This window comes from Lutra lutra, chromosome 5 (genome assembly GCF_902655055.1).
Source record: "Lutra lutra chromosome 5, mLutLut1.2, whole genome shotgun sequence".
NCBI classification, from domain to species: domain Eukaryota; kingdom Metazoa; phylum Chordata; class Mammalia; order Carnivora; family Mustelidae; genus Lutra; species Lutra lutra.
Window position 1 is genome coordinate 40796151 of NC_062282.1, and position 20195 is coordinate 40816345.

Here is a 20195-nt window from a genome sequence, read left to right on the forward strand (position 1 = left end):
GGAAACTTGTAATTTTGCCTTAAAATGTCTTTGTTAATGCTTCTGAATGTGATCAGCTCTGATCTCTCCCTGGTATATTGGGGAAAATGTTCTAGGTCTTATAAGGCAAGACATTTAAGGGCACTCTGTTCTGAACTTAGCTCCCAAATTCTCCGTATTCTTCAAGGCACTGGAAGATTGTGTCAGGCCTCCCAGAGAAAGCCACAGTCCCTCTTTCTGCAGGGCTGGAAGGTACATTGCTCAGGGAGGGATCTATTCCATGTGTGGACCTAGCTGGCAGACATTCAGCCAGCATCTGCGTTTGGTATGGGCTGTTCGCTTAGGAAGAAAATTATGATTTATGCAAAAAGCCTAAGGCTAGAGAATATGGGGCCTGCAGGAAACACGAGGCAAAGCATACATTGGGGGTGAGTATTCTAGTCTTCTTTGTCTAAATAAGATGACCCCTGAAAAGTTAATGGGACCTTTCCTTCTGAAAGTGCAGAGAATATCTTTGTGTCTTCTGTAAACTAGCCTCTCTGTCTCTTCCTTAAAGTGGGGTATGGGAACACCTGTCTCTGAATGACTTGCTCTAAAGAGACTAGAGCTCCAGACTCTTGCTCTGGGCTAACCTTCTGACTGCCCGGATCTGAAACCGTGTTATCACTCTGGAAAGCCACCCAGCATTTCTCACCCTCAACCTATTTTGTCATCAGGGCAGGTCAGATGGAAATTTATTCTACATGGAAACCTCAAATTATTTTCCTGTCTTCTAACCAATAAGTCCCTTTTCCCTCACTGCCCTGACCTAACAACCTTCCCCTCCCCTCCTCAGAACCATGCTGTCCCCACCCACTCCTTGACTCGTTGCTAGGGTTGGTTCCAGCTCTCTATATGTTTCCGTAAGAACAGTTGTTTTCAATTACATTCCAAAGCCTGGGTGAGCATTTCTGAAAGCAGCTTCCTAGTTTTCAATTGGCCGTGGCAATAGCAGCCTCAGAGAAGAAAACTCTTTCCAGGAAGAATGCAAACCTCACTTACTCAGAAAGTAATTTGAGGCTTCTTTTTCCATCGCACAACAACAAAAATCACTGAGGGTTTTGCTGTGCTCATAAGGAGAGGCTTCTCAGCAAAGCACTCTGTGTGGAAGTAAGTGCATCAGAGGTCCGGATGAAGGGGCCATCACATAGACTTGTGGCTTCCAGAGCTGGCCTGAAAGCCAAGAAAAGCAGTAGTGAAGGTCCAGATCTTTCACTGCTGGAGAGAGTATGAAATGCAGGCCAAATGAGACCTTACAGTCTTCAAAATTAAGGTGATCCTTCATCTGTGGCATGAAAAGAATCTTGGAAGTGCCTGGCCAGAATGCCGATTGATAGGAGACAGTGAGAAGAAGGCAGAATGATGGGACAGAGTAGGAATGATGGTATGTCAAGAAAGGGGGTCGAGGCCAGGCTCAGTCACAAACCATCTGTCTGTCTTGTGCTGGAGAACTTCCTTGTGTTTCTTTCAGATCCATTTTCTACTCTCTCCACCCTGCTGTCTGTCTTGAGAGGCTGCTCCCTAAGGGTTGAATCGAGAGCAACCAGGTCCTCCAGCTTCTGGCTGGGGTCAGTTGATGGCAGGTCCGGGCAGGAGATCAGAGAGAGAGCGTGGACCAGGCATTGGTTCCCCAGCTTTCTCCCCTGACCCTAGAAGGTGGACTGCTTCTATCTGCTGGAGGCATAGCGAGACAGCCATGTTCTCCAGCTTCTGGAACCATGCCTTTCTTTTGTCCGTTGTGTCTGAGGAGAGTGATGGCTCTCAAAGCTCATAAGTCCTGAGGGTATTGACCCATACTTTTCATTTTTCCTGAGTCCTGTTCACATGTAGAGTCCATGAGGCAATGCTTCTCAGTGCTGTAGTTTGTGTGTGCCTCCTGGGACCCTGAAGGCTCTATCACCCAGTTCAGCTTCATGGTGTTATTAGGGGTAGGGACTTTGCATCTCCCAGGGCTGCTCCATAGAGTCTCAGAGAGGAGAATGTTCCATGAAAGCAGTGACTTTCCATTCTTGAACTTGAAAACTGAGGTCCAGAGAAGTAGTCCATTTATTGGGTCTACCTCCCTTAAACTGTGCTTTGGCAGCCACCGGAGGGAGCGGGTGAGGGCATAGGATGACACGAGAACCCCCTACCCGTGCGTCAGTGACAGTAGCTCTGTTTTATCTGTTTAACAAAATCTTCAGCAGAAACAACAAAATGTCAGAGAACGGAGATGATGGCCACAGAGTATTGTGTGCTGAGCAGAAAAGCTGGTACGAAGACTGGAAAGGAATGGGAGCGCTGGTGCCATTTTAGTAGAAGAACCCGTATTCCTGGAAAAGCAGAAGGAAAGTGCAATGGAAGCATTTTGCATCGCCTGCCCGCCACCTGCCTTCCTTTTAGAATCAACCAGTTCTTAGAGCGCTAGTGCGGAGGGGGCGCAATGCATCACCGACCACTGCGTTCAAGCAGATGCCTGGCCCAGGAGAAATGCATCCTTGGCTTGGCTGAGAACACAAGCTTCTTTCTCTGGAAAATTTGAGCCAGGTGACCTCCAGTTGTCATCTCATGATGTTATGCCAGAGAGCAACGGTCACGTGGTACAGGCACAAGGGAGAGGCTTAGGCCTTCTAGAGGCTTCGGCTGGTTGAAGCAGCCACAGAGAGCATCTTTCTTGGTTTCTCCATGTGGTCCCTTGTCTCAGCTTTTAATATCTGTGCAAACTCTGTCAGGCTGGCTCTTTTTCCTTCTGTTGGACTCTAAGAGATTTCCCGGAAATTTACTAACAAATGCCCTATTCTTCTGCTTGATTAATAAATAAATAAATAAATAGGTGGAGAAAGGACAAATCTTCCTTATAGATGAATTCCACATGACATATGAAGATATTTCTCCTTTAGTCAATGAAACTTAAATTCCCTCCTTTTAAGTGTGGGCTGGACTTGGTGACTCCCTTCTAACAAACAGTACAGAATGGAAAAATAGAGACTTTATAGTGAAGAAGCCTTGCAGATGCCACCATAACAGCTGATCAAGGTGAATAGCACAAGCGACAGTCATGTAAAGTTCATGTACTCCTGATATTTACCCCTTAAAGGGAAAAGGCATTTACTTCTGTGGCATTTTTGCTTAAAAACTCATAACTTTTATCAAATAATAAAAAAACAAATCAGATAAGTCCAACCTGAGGGATATTCTACAAAATGATGGACCAGTCCTCTTAGAAAACAAGGAAAGACTAGAAACCACTCTCACAGAAGAGAGGAGACAGAAGAGAAGTGACAACCAAAGGGAAAGTGGTTTCCTGATTTGTATCCTGGAAGAGAAAAGGGACATTGGTGGGAAAGCTAGTGAAATCCACATAAGGTATGTAGCTCAGATTGTAGCATCACACCAATAGTAGTTTCTTACTTTTGATAAATGTACCACGGTTGTATAAGATATTACCATTAGGAGAAGCTGGATGAGGGTATATGAGGACTCTCTGTAATATCTCTGTAACTTTTTTATAAATCTATAATTATTTCAGGGGAAAAAAAAAAAAAAACTACTGAGAAGTTCAATGAATCTCCAGGAGCACCAGAGGACCAGTTGTGGTGGATACAGATCCAAGAACTGTTGCCAAACCCACAGTGTTTGGCCCAAAGAACTGGACCAACAAAGACTACAGAGCCCATGCTGGGCAGACACTTCAGGCTTCACCACCACCACCACAAAACTGGGCGCTTATGTGTCATTGCTGCCTCTAGAAACTGGATGTCACTTCTGCTACCACCATCTGTCACCAGAATGGAGTTGGGACAGCCCCTGCTTCCTCCCGTTGCTGGCTATGCTTACACACAAGCTGCAAGGAGGTTGGGACTTGAGTATTTGAAATTTCAATTCTATCTCTGGAAAGGAGCTCTATTTCATAAAATAGAAGATTTCCCAGACATAAGTATGATTACTGGCTGGAAAGAAAGATAATGTCCATTATGGTGAGTTCATCTAACTGGAGTGGTCAGACAAGGTCCGTTGGAGGAAGTAGAATGTAGATAGGGCAATGCTGTAGTGAAACCAGATTTGAAATAAAACTAAACAGCATTTGGCACTCAGCCCTGTGGCAGAGGTGAGATTCTGATAAACAGAAATGCATCATTCTCACACAAAAGTTGTGGTGAACCAGCAGTACTTAAAGTATAAGAAGAAAACCACCTTATTTTTGTCTTCCACTGAACCTTTCAATCAACTCTGTGGGTCCGTATCTACTACGTTTTCAGTCAGGGGTAGGAGAAGTTCTCAAGAATTTTCTAGTCACTCTTGAGTAATACACACAATTCTAGGGGTCATTTTAAGTCACAAATTATAATTTCAGATTAGCATTAAAATGTCAGCCTTATGTAATAGTCAAAATTTCAAATTTGCTTCTAAGTTGAGCCTTCTTCCCTTCCTCTGGTTTGGGCCTGAAGTCAAGGAAGGAAAGGGTTGCTCTTCCCTCACATCTGTTCTTCTGACTAATCATGTTTCAGTCTCTCTAGGGTTGAAGCACAGTAATGGTAATAGGTCACTGGAGCAGAAAAGTTTCTACTTATCTGTAAAGTTAGATTTTATAGTCTCTGTTTTTGTGCAAGTTTAAAGTGACTTTTCTCATGAGCTTTCACGTGGTTCTTCAAAGATTTTTGGAGATCTCTTATCTGCAACTCCTTGGCAGGGCAAATGCAAATCTTCTCTGTCTCGTCACTTCCTTTCCTCTTCATTTTCTAGAAATCTAGGAGTTCCTCAGCTTCTCTCTACTCAAGTCTTATGTTTCTAGGCCACCCTCTTGCATAGAACCTAAGATGACCCCATGCCAGCTTGCTCTCTGGATCCACTTCTAGTCCCCAAGAAACACTCATGTATTTACCCATTGACCTGACAGACTCTGGAAGGCCTCTATCCTCTCATGGGCACCTTTCCATTGTACCACCATAAAAGCAACAGGTAGTCTTTCTCTCATACTTTAGACAATTCTGTTCTCCTCAGATGCAGGGAACATATATTAAGCTCAATGTAGATCCCTTGAAGCCCTTTTTCCTAAGCTTAAGTTGGAAGTTCAGACACTTGTATCCCTTTTCTTGAGGGTAGAAGAAGGGTAAGACTAATGACCAGGAAAAAAAAAAAGTTCTAAAATTCTTCTTCACCTGTTTCCAATTCCTGACTCTTTTCCACCCAAAATATAAAGGAGGAGTTTGAGTTATCTAGCCTCTTTTCTGTCATTTCTTTTGAAAATATTTCAGCGTGGTAAGCCTTTTGCTTTCAGCTGTGGCATCTCTTCGCTTGGTGTTTTGGCTGAATCTTCCCTTTTAACTTCTTGTGATGTTTGGATATCCATCTTCAAAGCAAAACAAAAAAAAACAAAAACCAAAAAACTTGTATGATCCCTCTTGTATATTTCCACTTGCTAGAACAACCTGAATTTCAACAATCATCTGGGGTGTGCTGGGTTAGGGACAGCAGCAGACACAGCCACCTCTGGTGGAACAATATATGGTCAACCTCTCCAGTGTATTTCTGGTGGATTCTCTTATCCTAGAGGACTACTCAAATGCCAGTTATCTTTCCAAATGTGATCTGTGCACTACACCAAGACAAAATTTTTCTGCTTCTTCTTCACAGATTCAAACATTTTAAATGCCTAAATTCATTCTATTTCTATTCCATAGTAAAACCAACCTTCCTAGATAAAACTTGTTTGATTTCCATTCAATATAAATTCCTCTGTTCAAGCTCATGCCCCTGAAGTGAGAAGCTTCTAGCAAGAGTACTAACAGAATGCAAAAATCTTCAAAAAATACTAGCAAACTGAATCCAGCAATATACAAAAAAGATTATACACCACAACCAAGTGGGACTGGTCAGTTAAATATCTTTTAAAAAAATCAATTAATGTAATATATCCTGCCAGTAGAATAAAGGACAAAACTACATGATCATCTCAATAGATTCAGGAAAAAAATGTGACAAAACTCAACATTCCTTCCTGATAAAAACACTCAACAAACTAGGAATGGAAGGGAACTTCCTCAACCTGATAATAGGTATCTACAAAAACCCTACAGTTAGCAATATATCTACCGACAAGAGAGTGAAACTTTCTCCTTAAGATCAAGAACAAGATAAGGAGGTCCACTCTCACCACTCCTATTCAACATTGTAGGAGATCCTACAAAGGGTAATTAGGAAAGAAAATTAAATAAAAAGCACCTAGCTTAGAAAGGAAATAAAACTATCTTAACTTGCAAATGAAATAATCTTTATATAGAAAATCCTAAGGAATCCACTAAGAAACAATTAAAGTAAAAATACTACAACAGACTTTCAGGTTGTAAAATCAATATCCAAAGATCAGTTTTATTTCAGTACACTAGCAATAAACAAAACAAAAATTAAATTAAGAATATAATTCAATTTACAATAGCATCACAAACAATAACATATTTAGAAATGAATTTAACCAAAGATGTGTAAGACTTGTACATTGAAAGCCACAAAACATAATTAGGGAAAAAATAAAAATTAAAAAAAGACTTAAATAAATGGAAAAACATCCCATATTCATGGATCAGAAGACTCACTATTACTCAGCCGTAAAAAAAGAATAAAATCTCATCATTTGCAGCAACATGGATGGATCTAGAGGGTATAATGCTAAGTGAAATAAGTCAGTCAGAGAAAGACAAATGCTATGTGGTTTCACCCATAAGTCAAATTTAAGAAAGAAGACAAATGAACAAAGGGAAAAAGAGACAAACCAAAAAATAGACTTTTTAAAAAAGATTTTATTTATTTATTTGACTGACGGAGATCACAAGTAGGCAGAGAGGCAGGCAGAGAGAGAGGAGGAAGCAGGCTTCCTGCCGAGCAGAGAGCCCGATGTGGGGCTCGATCCCAGGACCCTGGGATCATGACCTGAGCCGAAGGCAGAGGCTTTAACCCACTGAGCCACCCAGGCACCCCCCAAAATAGACTCTTATATACAGAGACAAACTGGTGGTTGCCAGAGGGATGGTGGGTAGGGGGATGGGTGAAATAGGTGATGTGGATTAAAGAGTACACTTACCATGATGGGCACTGAGTAATGTATAGAATTGTTGAATCACTGTATGGTACACCTGAAACTAATGTAATACTGTATATTAACTATACTGGAATTAAAGTAAGTAAATAAGTAAGTAAGTAAATAAATAAATAACTTTTAAAAAGATACAGTAGTCTCTAAATTTATCTACAGATTCAATGCAATCTCTATCAAAATCTTTCTTGCCTTCCTTGCAGAAACTAACAAGCTGATTCAAAAGTTCATATGGAAATTAAAGGAGCCCAGAATAGCCAAAGCTATCTTGAAAAAGAAGAACAAAGTTGGAGAACTCAGTTCCTAATTTCAAAAGTTACTGTGAAGTTATAGTAATCAAACAAAGTGGTACTGGTATGACTATGTATATTTTATATGTTATATATACATGATATATATGTCATATATGATATATATGTCATATAGGATGTATACATATATATCAACCAATAGAATAGAACTGAGAGTATAGAAATAATCTCTCATATTCATGGTCAACTCATTTTTGACATGGGAGTAAAGATAATTAAATGGGAGAAAGAACAATCCGTTCAATAAACAATGTTGGGACTAATTATCTGCATGCAAGACTCGACCTCTACTTCATACCATAGACACCATATATTAAAATTAACTCAAAATGAATCAAAGACATAATTTTAAGACCTAAAAGTATAAAGTCTTAAAAAAAAAAAAGCAGAGACCTTCATTTTTATCACTTTGAATTAGGAGATGGTTTCTTAGATACAAGACCAAAAATATAACCAACAAGAAAAAAATAGATAAATTTGACATCACAATTAAAATCCTCTGTGTTTTATAGGACATCATCAAAAAGGTGAAAGGACAATCCACACAATGGGAGAAAATTTTTGAATATCATATATCTGATAAGGATTACTATCCATGATATGTAAATAATTCTTAAAATTCAAGAGAATAAGAACAAATAACCCAATTTTTTAAAATGGACAAAAGATCTCAGTAGACTTAAAAAAAAAAGATTTATGTATTTATTTATTCATTTATCAGAGAGAGAGAGAGCACACGCATGAACAAGGGAGAGGGGCAGAGGCAGAGGGAGAAGCAGATTCCCAGCTAGCCCAATGTGGGACTTGATCCCAATCATGACCTGAGCCAAAGGTAGACGCTTAACTGACTGAGCTACCCAGGCATTTCTTTAAAGAAGATCTACAAATGGCCAAGTACATGATTGCATAGCTCCATGAAAATACTACAAACTATTGAATTGTATACCTTGAGTGGATTATTTGGTATGCAAATAATATTTCAGTAAAGCTATTATTAAAACAAATGCTGAGGTAGTCTTTACCTTGAGGAAACCATGAGCAGTGCTGAAACGAAATGCAGAAGAATGTTTGTAAAATATTACAAAACGCAGTAAATCTTGGTCTTGCTACAAGTTGCGGTGAATAAGTTATTGTTTCTTAAACCCAGTACAACCAGCAGAGACACTGCAATGAAAAGTGAGATTTTTAACTAGATGGTGGTTTGGTAAAGCCCTGACTCCTCCTTGGCTGATTTCAAAACAGAGCCTGGGGTTAGGGTCTGTGGCTGCTACAAGACCTCCGGGCTCCCAGCTGCAGGCCGACAGCACTGTCCCACCGGCCTGGGCTGCGTGAGATGAGGGGTCCCTCGGGGTGCAGGCCCTCAAGGTGATAACCCAGAACTAACTGTTCCTAAAGGTCCCGTGAGAACCGTGAGGCGGCAGACCCCCAGCCACAGGGTCCACGGTCGCAGGGCACATGACACAAGGAGAACTGTATCTTAGCCTAGTGTCCTAGCCTGGGTTTCCTTAACAGCAAAGGCTCCTCTGTGAGCGGGAGCAGGAGTGAGGGCAGGGCTAATACTCAGGGCAGGAAGAGAGTACACATGCCCTTATGATTTGTCTTCCACCTTCCACATTCTGAGACGCCCCACGGAATGCATCTTAGAAGAGTTCACTCCTGGGATGACAAGAAGACGTATTTAATCCCCAGCTTCTCTTCGCCACTGGGTAAGGGCTGTCCTGTGGGGAGTTAACCTCCCACTTCTGGGTTGTGCCAGCCCAGGTTCCCACAGGCGTGCTGTGGAGACAGAGGGGCCCAGGAACACTGCGCATTCACTGAGAGCCCAAAGATGCCTGGAATTGGCAGAGCTGGAGGAAGAAGCCAAGCAGAGACAATCTGAAGGGATGCTTGAGAGGTGTCTGATGCAATCATCCGCTAGGCTCTGTGAGGTCTTGGGATTAGCAGGGCCCAGTGAGGCATGAAACCATGGGTGCTTTGTTGAAAAATTATTGGAATTTCAAGATGGCTATAGCAGAGCATAAGGCAAGCCCAGGGCCCTCTTGAGCCCCGTGTGGCTTCACTGGTTGCCTATGCCCCTGAAGCTGGCCTTGTCTGGACTCTTAAACAGCAACTTACTCCTCATCCCCATGCCACCCCCGCACCCCCCCCATGCACACACACGCGCGCGCGCACACACACACACACACCCAGGGACGGCCGGAGTGCATCTTCCTAAAGAACACCCGCGCTGAGGAGCTGATTTTCCTCTTCCGTGTCTCTGTCTCTCCCTCAGCTCTGGCCACACAACTGTAAGCTCGGCCTCCATGGGGGTTCCTGACTCCGCTGGGGTGTGCTGAGGTTTTTCCAGGCCATGATCAGATCTGGGCAAAGCAGAGAAGTTTTCATAAAGCTGCTTAGTATTTTTCCATAAAGTTCTTTATTATAAGGTTTTGTCCTTACTTAAGAAATGAAATTATGGTGATGGCAAATAGCATTTTTTATTTCGGCAAGGTATGATATTATTATTTTCTTTAAGTGGCAGTCCTTGGCCAATGCTGGACTTCAAAAGAAAATTACTAGCCTGTGAATGCCTGAGAATAATGGGATGGGAGGTGGGAGAAGGGGTACGGGTTTAAAATCAAAGACCTGGTGGATGTAGGGATTTGATCGTATTGGGACAGGAGGGACACAAAGCAGGGTTTTTCACCAACAGTTCAGCAACCCCCATCCCTCACAAGACAGAGAATCGTCAAAACCCCTGAGCTCCAGCCTGGACCTTAGGAATGTTCCTGGTGGGCTCTTTCTTTCATCCAGTTTCTGGCCAAGGCTCTGTCCACCGATGAAGGGGAAAGCACTGCCTGACCAGTGGGACATGAGCGCTGGGGCAGCTCCTCATCTTAAGAACACATCCCCTATCCTCCACTCACCCACCGAAGTTCCACTATCAGTAATGTGCTGCTTTGGGTAGAATGCGAGCCCCTGGTTTCTTTAAGTGATTGAGTACATCGGTTCTTTAATTTTTAATTTATTTCCTAAAGATCTATTTATTTATTTGAGAGAGAGCACAAGCAGGAAGGGCAGAGGAAGCGGGACAAGCAGACTCCACGCTGAGCACAGAGCCTGATGCGAGGCTCGACTCATGACCCTGAGATCATGACCTGAGTGGAAACCAAGAGTCCAAGGCCTAACAGACCGTGCCACCCAGGTGCCCTGCATTACTTCTTTTAAAATGCACTAAAACTGTAGATAAGAAAATGTTTCTGTGGCAGTTAGTATGGTGCCTGGAGCACTGAGAATGTTGTACAAAGATGATGATGATTGATGATGATGATGATATTAACATCACTAAATCCTAGCAAAGCCCCAAAAGATAGGTACTAATATTATCCCCAATTTTTGGCTGAGGAAACTGAAATTCAGAGAGGTTGAATAAGTTACTCAAAGTCACACTGCTTGGAAGTAGAGAGCCAGGATTAAAATGGATGCAAACTGTGTCCCTAGGCCTGCTGGGGCACCTTGAGGGACCGCTGGTGCAAGATTGGGCTGACAGTGCCTTTACCGGTCCAGTGAACTCCCCCATTCTCACTCTGTACCACTGGATGGGCATACTAGCTTAAAAGCACTTCAAGTGAAAACACGAAGCCCTTTCTTAAACTCTATTTCTCTTTTTCCTTCTTTTTCCATACCTTCCTCTCTCTTGGCAATCCGTGTGTGACTCTGGAAGAACCTACTAGAGGAAACAAACCAGAAAGTTCCTCTCAGGACAACATCTTGCATCTGTAATATCTAGAAGCAGTATCTGATATTTAGTCTCATATACACTAGGTGCCTAATAAATGTCCAATCATGAGAAGGCAGCCTCTCTCAGGTATCTGTCAAGCAGTCAGTGGTGTTACTGGAGCTCCCTAGCCAAAGGCTCCATCACTGAGCATGCCCCACAGAGAGCTCTATGCCTGCTTTCAACCCTACATCTCTCCCTACACATGGCCAAGCTCAAACTCATTACAATGTTTCTGAAAGATGTAGGAGGTATTAGCACAGTCCCATTGTCAAATTCAGGAAATGTCATCTGATATGTACCATCATCTACCATTACGTACCATCCACCCTCCAAATGTGTCTACTACAGTCCTGGAAATCTGAAAAACCAGTGAGTAAGGGTAGCACCTGTCCCACAGCATCTAATTAATGCAGGACTCCAAGAAAGAGCATGAAGGTGGGGGACCAGGGTCCCTGAAAGATTAGAATTGGTCGATGCCTCCAGATATGGAAAAATGTTAGACCCTTCACTCCCAGCTCACCCCAAAGCATAACTTCTTTTAACAAAAATCAGCCATTCTTCTGATATTAACCTTTGACATTTATTTATTAAATCTCCAGTGATTTGTTAAGAGGCAGTGAATTAATTGTGACAGAGATTAGGCAGTTGTAGCTCTGTGTATGGGAGAAACCATTTAAAATTGATTTTCCATTTTCAACACTTTAATTTTCAACACTAAACAAGCATTTGCCAAAACTTTTTATTTCATTTTTTTATTTGAGCCAGCACCAAATGGTAGGCATTTTTTTTTAAATCGAATCCATCTGTAAATCAGAAGAATATTCTAGATGCTCTGGAAGAAAACTTTCCAAGCTCTATTAATTACTGAGTCTTGACATCTGGACCTCTCGCTGATATTCTTGCTCTAGCAGGCAAACTCACAAACAATGTGCAATATCATTTCAAAGCATCGGTGTCTGTTTCGTTCCAATATGGATACTAATTTTATTTGTTTGAAGTTGCAGAGTTATCAGGAAAAGAGGATGGGAAATCAGAATTTTTGGCCAGGTTGGTAAACCTAACTTCACAGATCTTATGGTTGAAGCAAGCAAGAGGCCAATGTGGTCATAGAGCCAACTCTATCTGGTTCTTCCTCAAAGAAGAGAGAGGACACGGCCAAGAGAGAACACAAAACCCACTAACTGGACGCAAAGCTGTCCCTCAGCCTTCCTTTTCTGAGTGCGGGCTCATGCACACACTGCCGTTCTGTTCCTTCGGAGTGCCTGGCTGCCTAGAAAAGCTTGAGAATAATTCTGAGTTGCATCGTGATCACACCAACCTTGGGTTAAGGCTCTCGGTCCTCCTCCTTTCAAAAAGGATCAAATACAAAAACACTTGAAAGGGGTGACATATAATTCAGGAATACAGAAAGGCAGGGGAGAATCACTTTGGGAAGAAGAGTGGAGAAGTTTTCTTTAGTACCAGCTGTCCATAGCATTCGATCCAGGGCTCTAAGACATGGGTAGTTATTTCTAGGCCTAAATACGCTACGCTTCCTTTTATTCTGTAGATTATGGAGTCTGTTTCCACAAAGATCAGTTAAAATTGGGTTGGGACAGAAAAGCAACCTAGAGAAGCAGAAGAGGGAAAGGATGAGAAAAAATTCTTGTGCACATGGAACACATCAGGAGCATTAGACATCTGGGGACACTTCGACTTCATCTTTACCTTTGTAAATATACTGCCTCACTTTTTTGAATTTCCTCCTGATGTGTCCCACCTGTTAATACAAGGTAAAATCTGTTCCTTTGTCAAGGAATATAAAGAAATGAGGCTGCCTGCAAGTTTTGTTTGGTTTTTAATACAACCTCTTTTAAAAACATTTGCCAATTACAGTTTCAACCACATAATGGAATTTTCACTCTTTTATTCTGTTTTTAGAACATAGTTGCTGCTTAGAGTTGGTAATGGGTTTATTAATCTTTCACTGGGTAGACAAGAAGACCCTTCACTGTGGCATTAACCAGGGTTTCTCAACCCGGGGATTGTCGAAGTTTTGGACCAGAAAATTCTTTGTTGGGGCTGTTCTGTGCAGTGTTGGATTTTGGCAGGACCCTTGTCTTATACCCAGTAGCACCTGTTGTGAGAACAAAAAAATGTCTCCAGACCTGCCAACTGCCCCCCTTCTGGGGCAATGCTTCCCTCCACCCTAGAAACACTAGCCACTGGCTTGAAGACAATCATTAAAATATGAAGAGGAGATATTAAAGTAGACACCCATCTGAAAGGTCAAAGTTCTTATTTCCCAAGTGTTTCATATTTGAAGAGTATTTTAGTAGATCTTATCCACTGCCTCGCCTCCCCTGATTACATGGTGGACTCATCCACTGAAATCTGACGTGGCAGAATCTTCTCCCAGTCCCCGGAGAGATGAGTCATGAAATTCCATTTCCTTTTGCCCATTTCTCAGTTCTGGACTGAGACAAAAAAGGGGGAAAATGTTTGAGAAGTCCTCCTTTTGTAAGATTAAAAATAATAGTAATTATAAATAAGTTCCTCTCTAAAAAGAAAGTCTTTTTGCCATATCTGCTTTTTTTCCCTACTAGAATGTTTGTCTTTGAATGTGAATATCCTGCTTGGAACATAAGCAGCCCCTCACAATCACAAGAAACTAAGGAAAAAAAAAGAAGAAAGAAAGAAAAAAAAATTAAATGCCAACAGCTTGAGGAAGGTAAAGCAGAAAGAACAAAAGAGCTTCAGTCCTTGATGATATCTTTGAACCACTGAACCAGCCTTGGAATGTCCACTGTAAGCTGCTTGTTAGTTGAAATAATTCAACACTTTTTTTGCTTAGCCAAATCAATAGCTGGCAAACTATGATTTGTGGAACTAAGAACAGTTTTTACATTTTTAAAAAGGTTGTTAAGAAACAAAGGTTGTGGGGCGCCTGGGTGGCTCAGTGGGTTAAAGCCTTTGCCTTCGGCTCAGGTCATGGTCCCGGGGTTCTGGGATCGAGCCCCGCATCGGGCTCTCTGCTCGGCCGGGAGCCTGCTTCCCTTCCTCTCTCTCTGCCTGCCTCTCTGCCTACTTGTGATCTCTGTCTGTCAAATAAATAAATAAAATCTTAAAAAAAAAAAAAACATTTAGAAACAAAGGTTGTTAAAAATAAACAGCCATATGGGGCCCACAAAGTCTAAAATGTTTACTATGGGGCCCTGCACAGATAAAGTTTGCCAGTCCCCAATCCAAACCACTCATAGCTAATGTCTTGTGATTTGCAACCCAAAGCATTCTTAACTAAAACAAGTACTCATATCTTCATTTTACAATTACAGAAACTGAAGCCTGAATCTGCCAATCGTAGGCTCAACCAGACAAGTCAAATACAAATTTGCCATTACTTCAATTCATTGTAAAGTTAAGCCAAATTGTGGCATCACAAAATATTTAACAGACTTTTCTATTTCTTGGGGCTTCAAATCATATTTGTACCACAGGTTTGACTTTACAAATCAGAATAGATAAAGCCTCTTGAGGGAACACAATATGCTCAGTGAATACCTTCAAAGGGGGGTCACACTATTCTACTATCTGGAGCACCAAGGCATTTCTTGTCCTAGGAAGTCAAACCTCAAGACCCCAAGGAGGAAAAGACATTACAGAAGTACACTAGCAATAAACCTGCTGATTTGATAAATCACCTCTTCTGCTTGCTGAAACAGTTCCTGCATTTCCTTGCTGACTCACTTAGAATGAATCCTTAGTGAAAAATATCCAAAGGCTTCCTCCATTAACTTTAGCACCCAAGTTAATACTGCTGATCCCAGTTGGACCAGCATGTTTGGTAGCACCTTGATAAAGGATTTGAATATTGACAAAATCTTATACTCAGAGTCAGGTCCCCAAGAAGGCAGACAAAGCTCATTGTGGAGCACATCAGAGGAGTGTTGTATGAGTTACAACAAACACTTGCTCCCATCTCATCACGGCGCCATAACTGAGCACTGAGTGACTGTCAGGGCTGGGCTTTCCTCAGCGGATCGATCTAACATTTCTTTGACCTTATATCCCAGTGCCTATCCCAGTACAGTAGGTGGTCAGTCAGGAACAAAAGCCCTCAGTCTACACCCAGTACTGGTTGTGCTTCAGGGTTGGGTTGGTTTGTTGGCAGAGCTTGACCATATCGGGATCCAGATTAATCCATGTCTCCCAAGGAGCACATTTCTCCACTGGCTCAGTGGCTGGAGAAACCATCTGCTCACTTTGTGGGTCCCTGAAAAGACTGACTGGGGGATTGCTGGAGCTTTTTAGAAGGGGTGTCACTGTGACAGTGGGAACGGTTCTGCTCCTTTCTGGCCTAGAACTTGGGATTGTAGGTTCCAGATTAGTCTGGGGCTTGATAAGAGGTTTTGTCTTTTCTACCTTCTGGCCCAGCAGCCAGACACACAAGGCCACTGCAGTTACTATCAGTAGGAAGACCACCACAGCCAAGGGTACAATGACCATCAAAGGGTAACTGCTCTCCCTGGGCTGGGTGGGTATTCCAGGCCTGGCATTGGTAGTGTCCGGTGGCCAAATAACCCTGGTTGGAGAGGCCTTGCCATCCAGAGTAGGCTCTTCACCACGGTGTTGTCCCCAGGGATTTGTTTCCTGCTGCCTGGTCTGGGCCAGCTTCCCCAGAGTTTCTGTCTTTGCCGTGGGTCCTGGGGAAACCACAGGCTTTCCCCGAGAGAGATCTGAAGTCACAAGGTTATGGGCAGTGACTAATAAAGAAACATCAGGGGTAAAGGTTTGCAAACATAAGGGGTCAGGTGGCACTATGCTGAAGGCGAGATGACCTATTGCTGGCTGTACGTGGTCTGCCCTGAGCAAGAAGGTGAAGGAATCATTCAGCATATCGATGTCTGTTAGGTTGGCATGTGCATGAAGCATCAACCACCCTTGGTCAATGTCTCTCTGAGAGAACAGAGTAGCATTTTCCATCTCTGTGCCTCGGCCCACTCTTCGTACAAGTCTCCCATGGACAGGGGGTTCGGTCACTTCAAATTTGGGATCACTGTTAGTCCTATTAGCAAGCTCAGTGGCATCAAGGTCCTTTCTTCTCAGCGGATAAACCACCCTGTTGGCGATTGTCAGGTTTGACCTAACCCGCAGTAAAGGCTGCACTCTGATGTTCAGCATTTGTCCCGTCAGGTTGCTTTCTGGTGTAAATAGTGAGAAATACAGCTGGTCCTCTGAGGCCATGAGATCTGTCATACGGTAACAGAGTCTTCCTGAATGCAGGTCTTCCTGCTCAAAGCTGATGACCACCTGGTTTTCAATAAGCAGATGCCCATGTTGGAGGGGACTTGTCATCTTGTAAGTGATTTGAGGACTTTTCCCATTGGTCATTGCTGATAAGTGAGTATTGGTGATGGGGACAGTTGTCTGGCCTTGTGGGAGAAGTAGGTCCGTGAGGTTCACAAGGGTGATGGAAATGGGGATGACATCCAGGTGGAAGAGCTTATAAAGTGGGCGGTGTTGGCCATCAGTCACACTAAAGTAAAACACACCTGAAGATGGGCTTCCATCTTGTATAAACCATACCTGAGAGTTATCAATGTCAGCTTGCGTGAAATGGTGAACAGGTATGTCTGGATGGTGAGCCATTGCTAAAATGCCATTATTAGGATTACGGATGATCATATATCTGATCTCCTCTGGAGGACTGTCTAGATCTTCCACTCTTAGGTTTTCAGGTCCCACAACCAAACTATTCCCCTGCAGAACCTTCAACCGAAGCCCCTTTGTCTTTAATTCTGGTGCCTGGTCATTAACAGGGGAGATAGTGATGTTAAACATCTCTTCAAGGAAGTTGGCCTCTGGTTTGGTGGTGGATTTGCTCTTTTGTTTTGGCCAAACAGCAAAGGTAAAATTATCAGCCAGAGATTCAGAGTCATCGTGAAGGTATAGGATTCCAAATTTATTAACTATATACTGAGAGAAGTTGGGTTTTCCTTTGGTAATATTCCTCTCTCCAACCATGATGGTTCCATGGTGAGGAAGAGACGTAACCTGGAACCAGATTTCATAATAAGATCGCTGAGATTTGGGCAGTTTCAACAAGAGGTTGGAAGCATCTAAATTAGATTGACCAATGACAACTTTGTCTCCCTCCTTGACAGCAGCTCCTGTGAAAATATAAAGAACAAAGTGGCATTTCACTAGAACTTTCAGATGACACCTGTAAAAGCTCTTTCTCTCTCAAATTTCCCAATCCTAGTGGATTATTCTAAGCCCCTGTGTTGCTCAAGAACCTGAATTAGCACTGTTACTCAAGGTAACAATGCATATAACAAATTGTATTTTAAGTATACATATCCTAACTACTAGGTCAGTATTTCAGGCAAGAGAATTCTCAAATCTTGAGATTCACTTTTAAAATGTTAATTTTCTCACTTATCTACCACTGGACCTTCTCTTGCTGTAGAAACAGGTGCAGCTTTCAATACCCCTTTCCTTTCAGGAACTTGCCCTATTGTTATTTTCATTTTCTATAAATGGTTTCCAATAGTAGGCATGGTAAAGTCCCCATTTGGAGTTACAAATAAAATCCTTTAGAGCTGCTTTTCCATTTTCCCCCTAACTACAACTATTAAAGCTTATGAGAGGAAAAAGAGTCTCAGAGAAAGAGCACACATAAAGAAATACATTTTTATAACTGTATACATTTTATTTCAAAGGTTGATATCATGCCATTTCCAATTCATAAGGAGAATATTTATTTCCAAATTGTTCCTACTTTAATAATTACAGATAAGCCACTGACCACATCTTTTAGTGGCCTTACCTGTATTTGCAAGCAAACGACTCTGCCGACCAGGCTCAGTAATTTCATATGAAATAGTAATACGAAACTCCTCAGGACCTAGAGCTGCTGGTGGGGAGGACGTTGTGAATGTGAAAGAGTCTTCTGCAGTCCAGCCGGTGTTCTCATGGTCCACATGCTGGTATAATATCAGCCGTTCACTGACCTGTGCAGACAGGAAGAAGAATCAGCCCCTGCCTTCCCAGATAATATGAGGACTAACACATATCCCAACTGAAGGAGATACAAGTTTTTTTCAGGGTTTATTCTCATGCTCAAATTAGGCACATATCTATGTAAACACAAGAACACTAACAATGTGGTAACCTATTTGTTGGTGTGAAACTCAGTGTTCAATGGCAAAAATAGTTTATCAGAGAAAGAAAACACATTGCTTTTGAGATATCTAAGGCTATGGTTTGTATATTATAGAAAGCATATAATGAACCTTCATTTGCCACTCTGATAATTTTAAAAACTATCAACTCAGAACCAATCCTATTTTATGTAATACTCCTACCCACATTGTGCTTAGTAGCTTATTTTGAAGCCAACCCCAAACACTGTTTTATCTGTAGTAAATATTGACAAAGATGGCTCTTTTAAAAACATAATCACAATACCATCATCACATCTAAATATTATCAACAGTTACTTAATGTTATCAAATATTCAATTAGTGTTCAAATATATCTGATGATCTAGTACATGGTTTTTTGTTTATTTTACACAGTTGGTTCGTTTGAGTCAGGATCCTTAGTAAGTCCCCACAACACATTTGTTTGATGCTTTTCATAGGAGTCTCTTAGTCTATAGGTTTCCCTTCTCTATTTTTTTTTTCTTGTAATTAATTTGTTAGAGAGTTTGGGTCATTTGTCTTACAGAGCTTCCTATATTCTAGATTTTGCTGGTTGCATCCCAATGGTATTGTTAAACATGTTCCTCTGTCACTTATATTTCCAACACACTAGTAGTTAAATCTAGAAATGTAGTAAGAATAAGATTTAAGTTTTTGTTAAGACTGTTTTACAGGGTGTACTTTATATTTCCTCTGCATCTCATTACAAGACTGCTTCTCTTTTGGACATGTTAGTATTAATAGTTGAATTCAAGTGTTGCCAGGTTGATCTATTTTAAAGTTCCCCACCAGCCTTATCACCTGATAGTTTTATAAAGTCATTGATATGAATGCTTAAGTCCCTTATTTTTGCAGTGGCAAGGCACTGATATTTTTAATCATTCCTTCTTCATTCTTTTCTGGAATTCTTCTATAAAGAAGAACTTTCCCTCATCAGCTACTTGGCTACACTGAGGTACAGCATATGCAGGAAAGACAGGATAAATACTCGATTTTTTTCCCTTTATACCAATTTTTAGAAAAATGAGTCCTGTGGCTCCAATATGCAAACATACCCATTGGTTTTTGTTTTGTTTGTTTTGGGATTATTATAAACTCATGAGTTTTAACATATGACGTATTTCATTCCATTGCAGTTCTTACTCTCCTTGATGTTCAGAGTTTCCCACCTCACGTAGGGTATTTTTCAAGATTTAATCTAAGCCCCTGATGCCTATTACCTATCAATGTCTTGTCTAGCTCAACTGATAGAGATGGGCCCCACCCAGTGTTTTACTGTCCAGATCCCTTGTGGGTAGTCCTTCCCCTAACAACAGTGACTGAAAGTTCTAAATCTCAAACCACCGAAGGGAAGGCTTGAGATAAAATGTCTCACCCTTTCCTTCCTATAGGTCACATCTTTTTCTGACCTGCCTTCTATGATAGTATCTGAACTTATAGGTAGGTTGTTTTCAAGGTGTTTATGTCCATGTCAGAAGGGTCTAGGATAAATTATCATAAAATTCACAGAGCAGTTGAGTTTATTTCATCAGTCAGTATTTGGAAATACTGTATTAATTAACAGAAGCTTGGTTGTGTACTGCTCTGGCTCAACACTGGTGCAATGGATGCACCTGGAATCAGAGTTCTAGAAAGGCTTTTGGTCTAGTGAGTTTCCACAGAATATGAGCTTCCTGTTTCCAGAGTGTCCAAAAACTGTTGAGTTTTTTATTTTTTTCCTATTCAAGAGCAAGGCAAGGAAAAGCTGTCATTTGGGGATTTTAAGGGGGGAGAAGAAAGTATTGTTTCTCAACATTTCCTCATCAAGAAGCAAGGTCACTCATGAAGAATTGGTTTCCCCAAAGGTAATTTCT

General features: G+C 41.7%; 1 protein-coding gene across 3 annotated transcripts in view; it reads right to left on the reverse strand.

Annotated features, from left to right (window-relative positions):
- Positions 1-14243: 14243 nt before the first annotated feature.
- LOC125100192 (chondroitin sulfate proteoglycan 4-like) overlaps positions 14244-20195 on the reverse strand; it is a 43551-nt gene continuing 37599 nt past the window's right edge. For all 3 annotated transcript variants that reach the window (XM_047730152.1, XM_047730153.1, XM_047730154.1), the window contains 2 exons: positions 17967-18150; positions 14244-17307 (listed from right to left, as the gene is read on the reverse strand). In XM_047730152.1, the coding sequence (XP_047586108.1) occupies positions 15260-17307; positions 17967-18150 (2232 nt within the window). In that variant the 3' untranslated portion in view covers positions 14244-15259. The remainder of the gene's footprint in view (positions 17308-17966; positions 18151-20195) is intronic.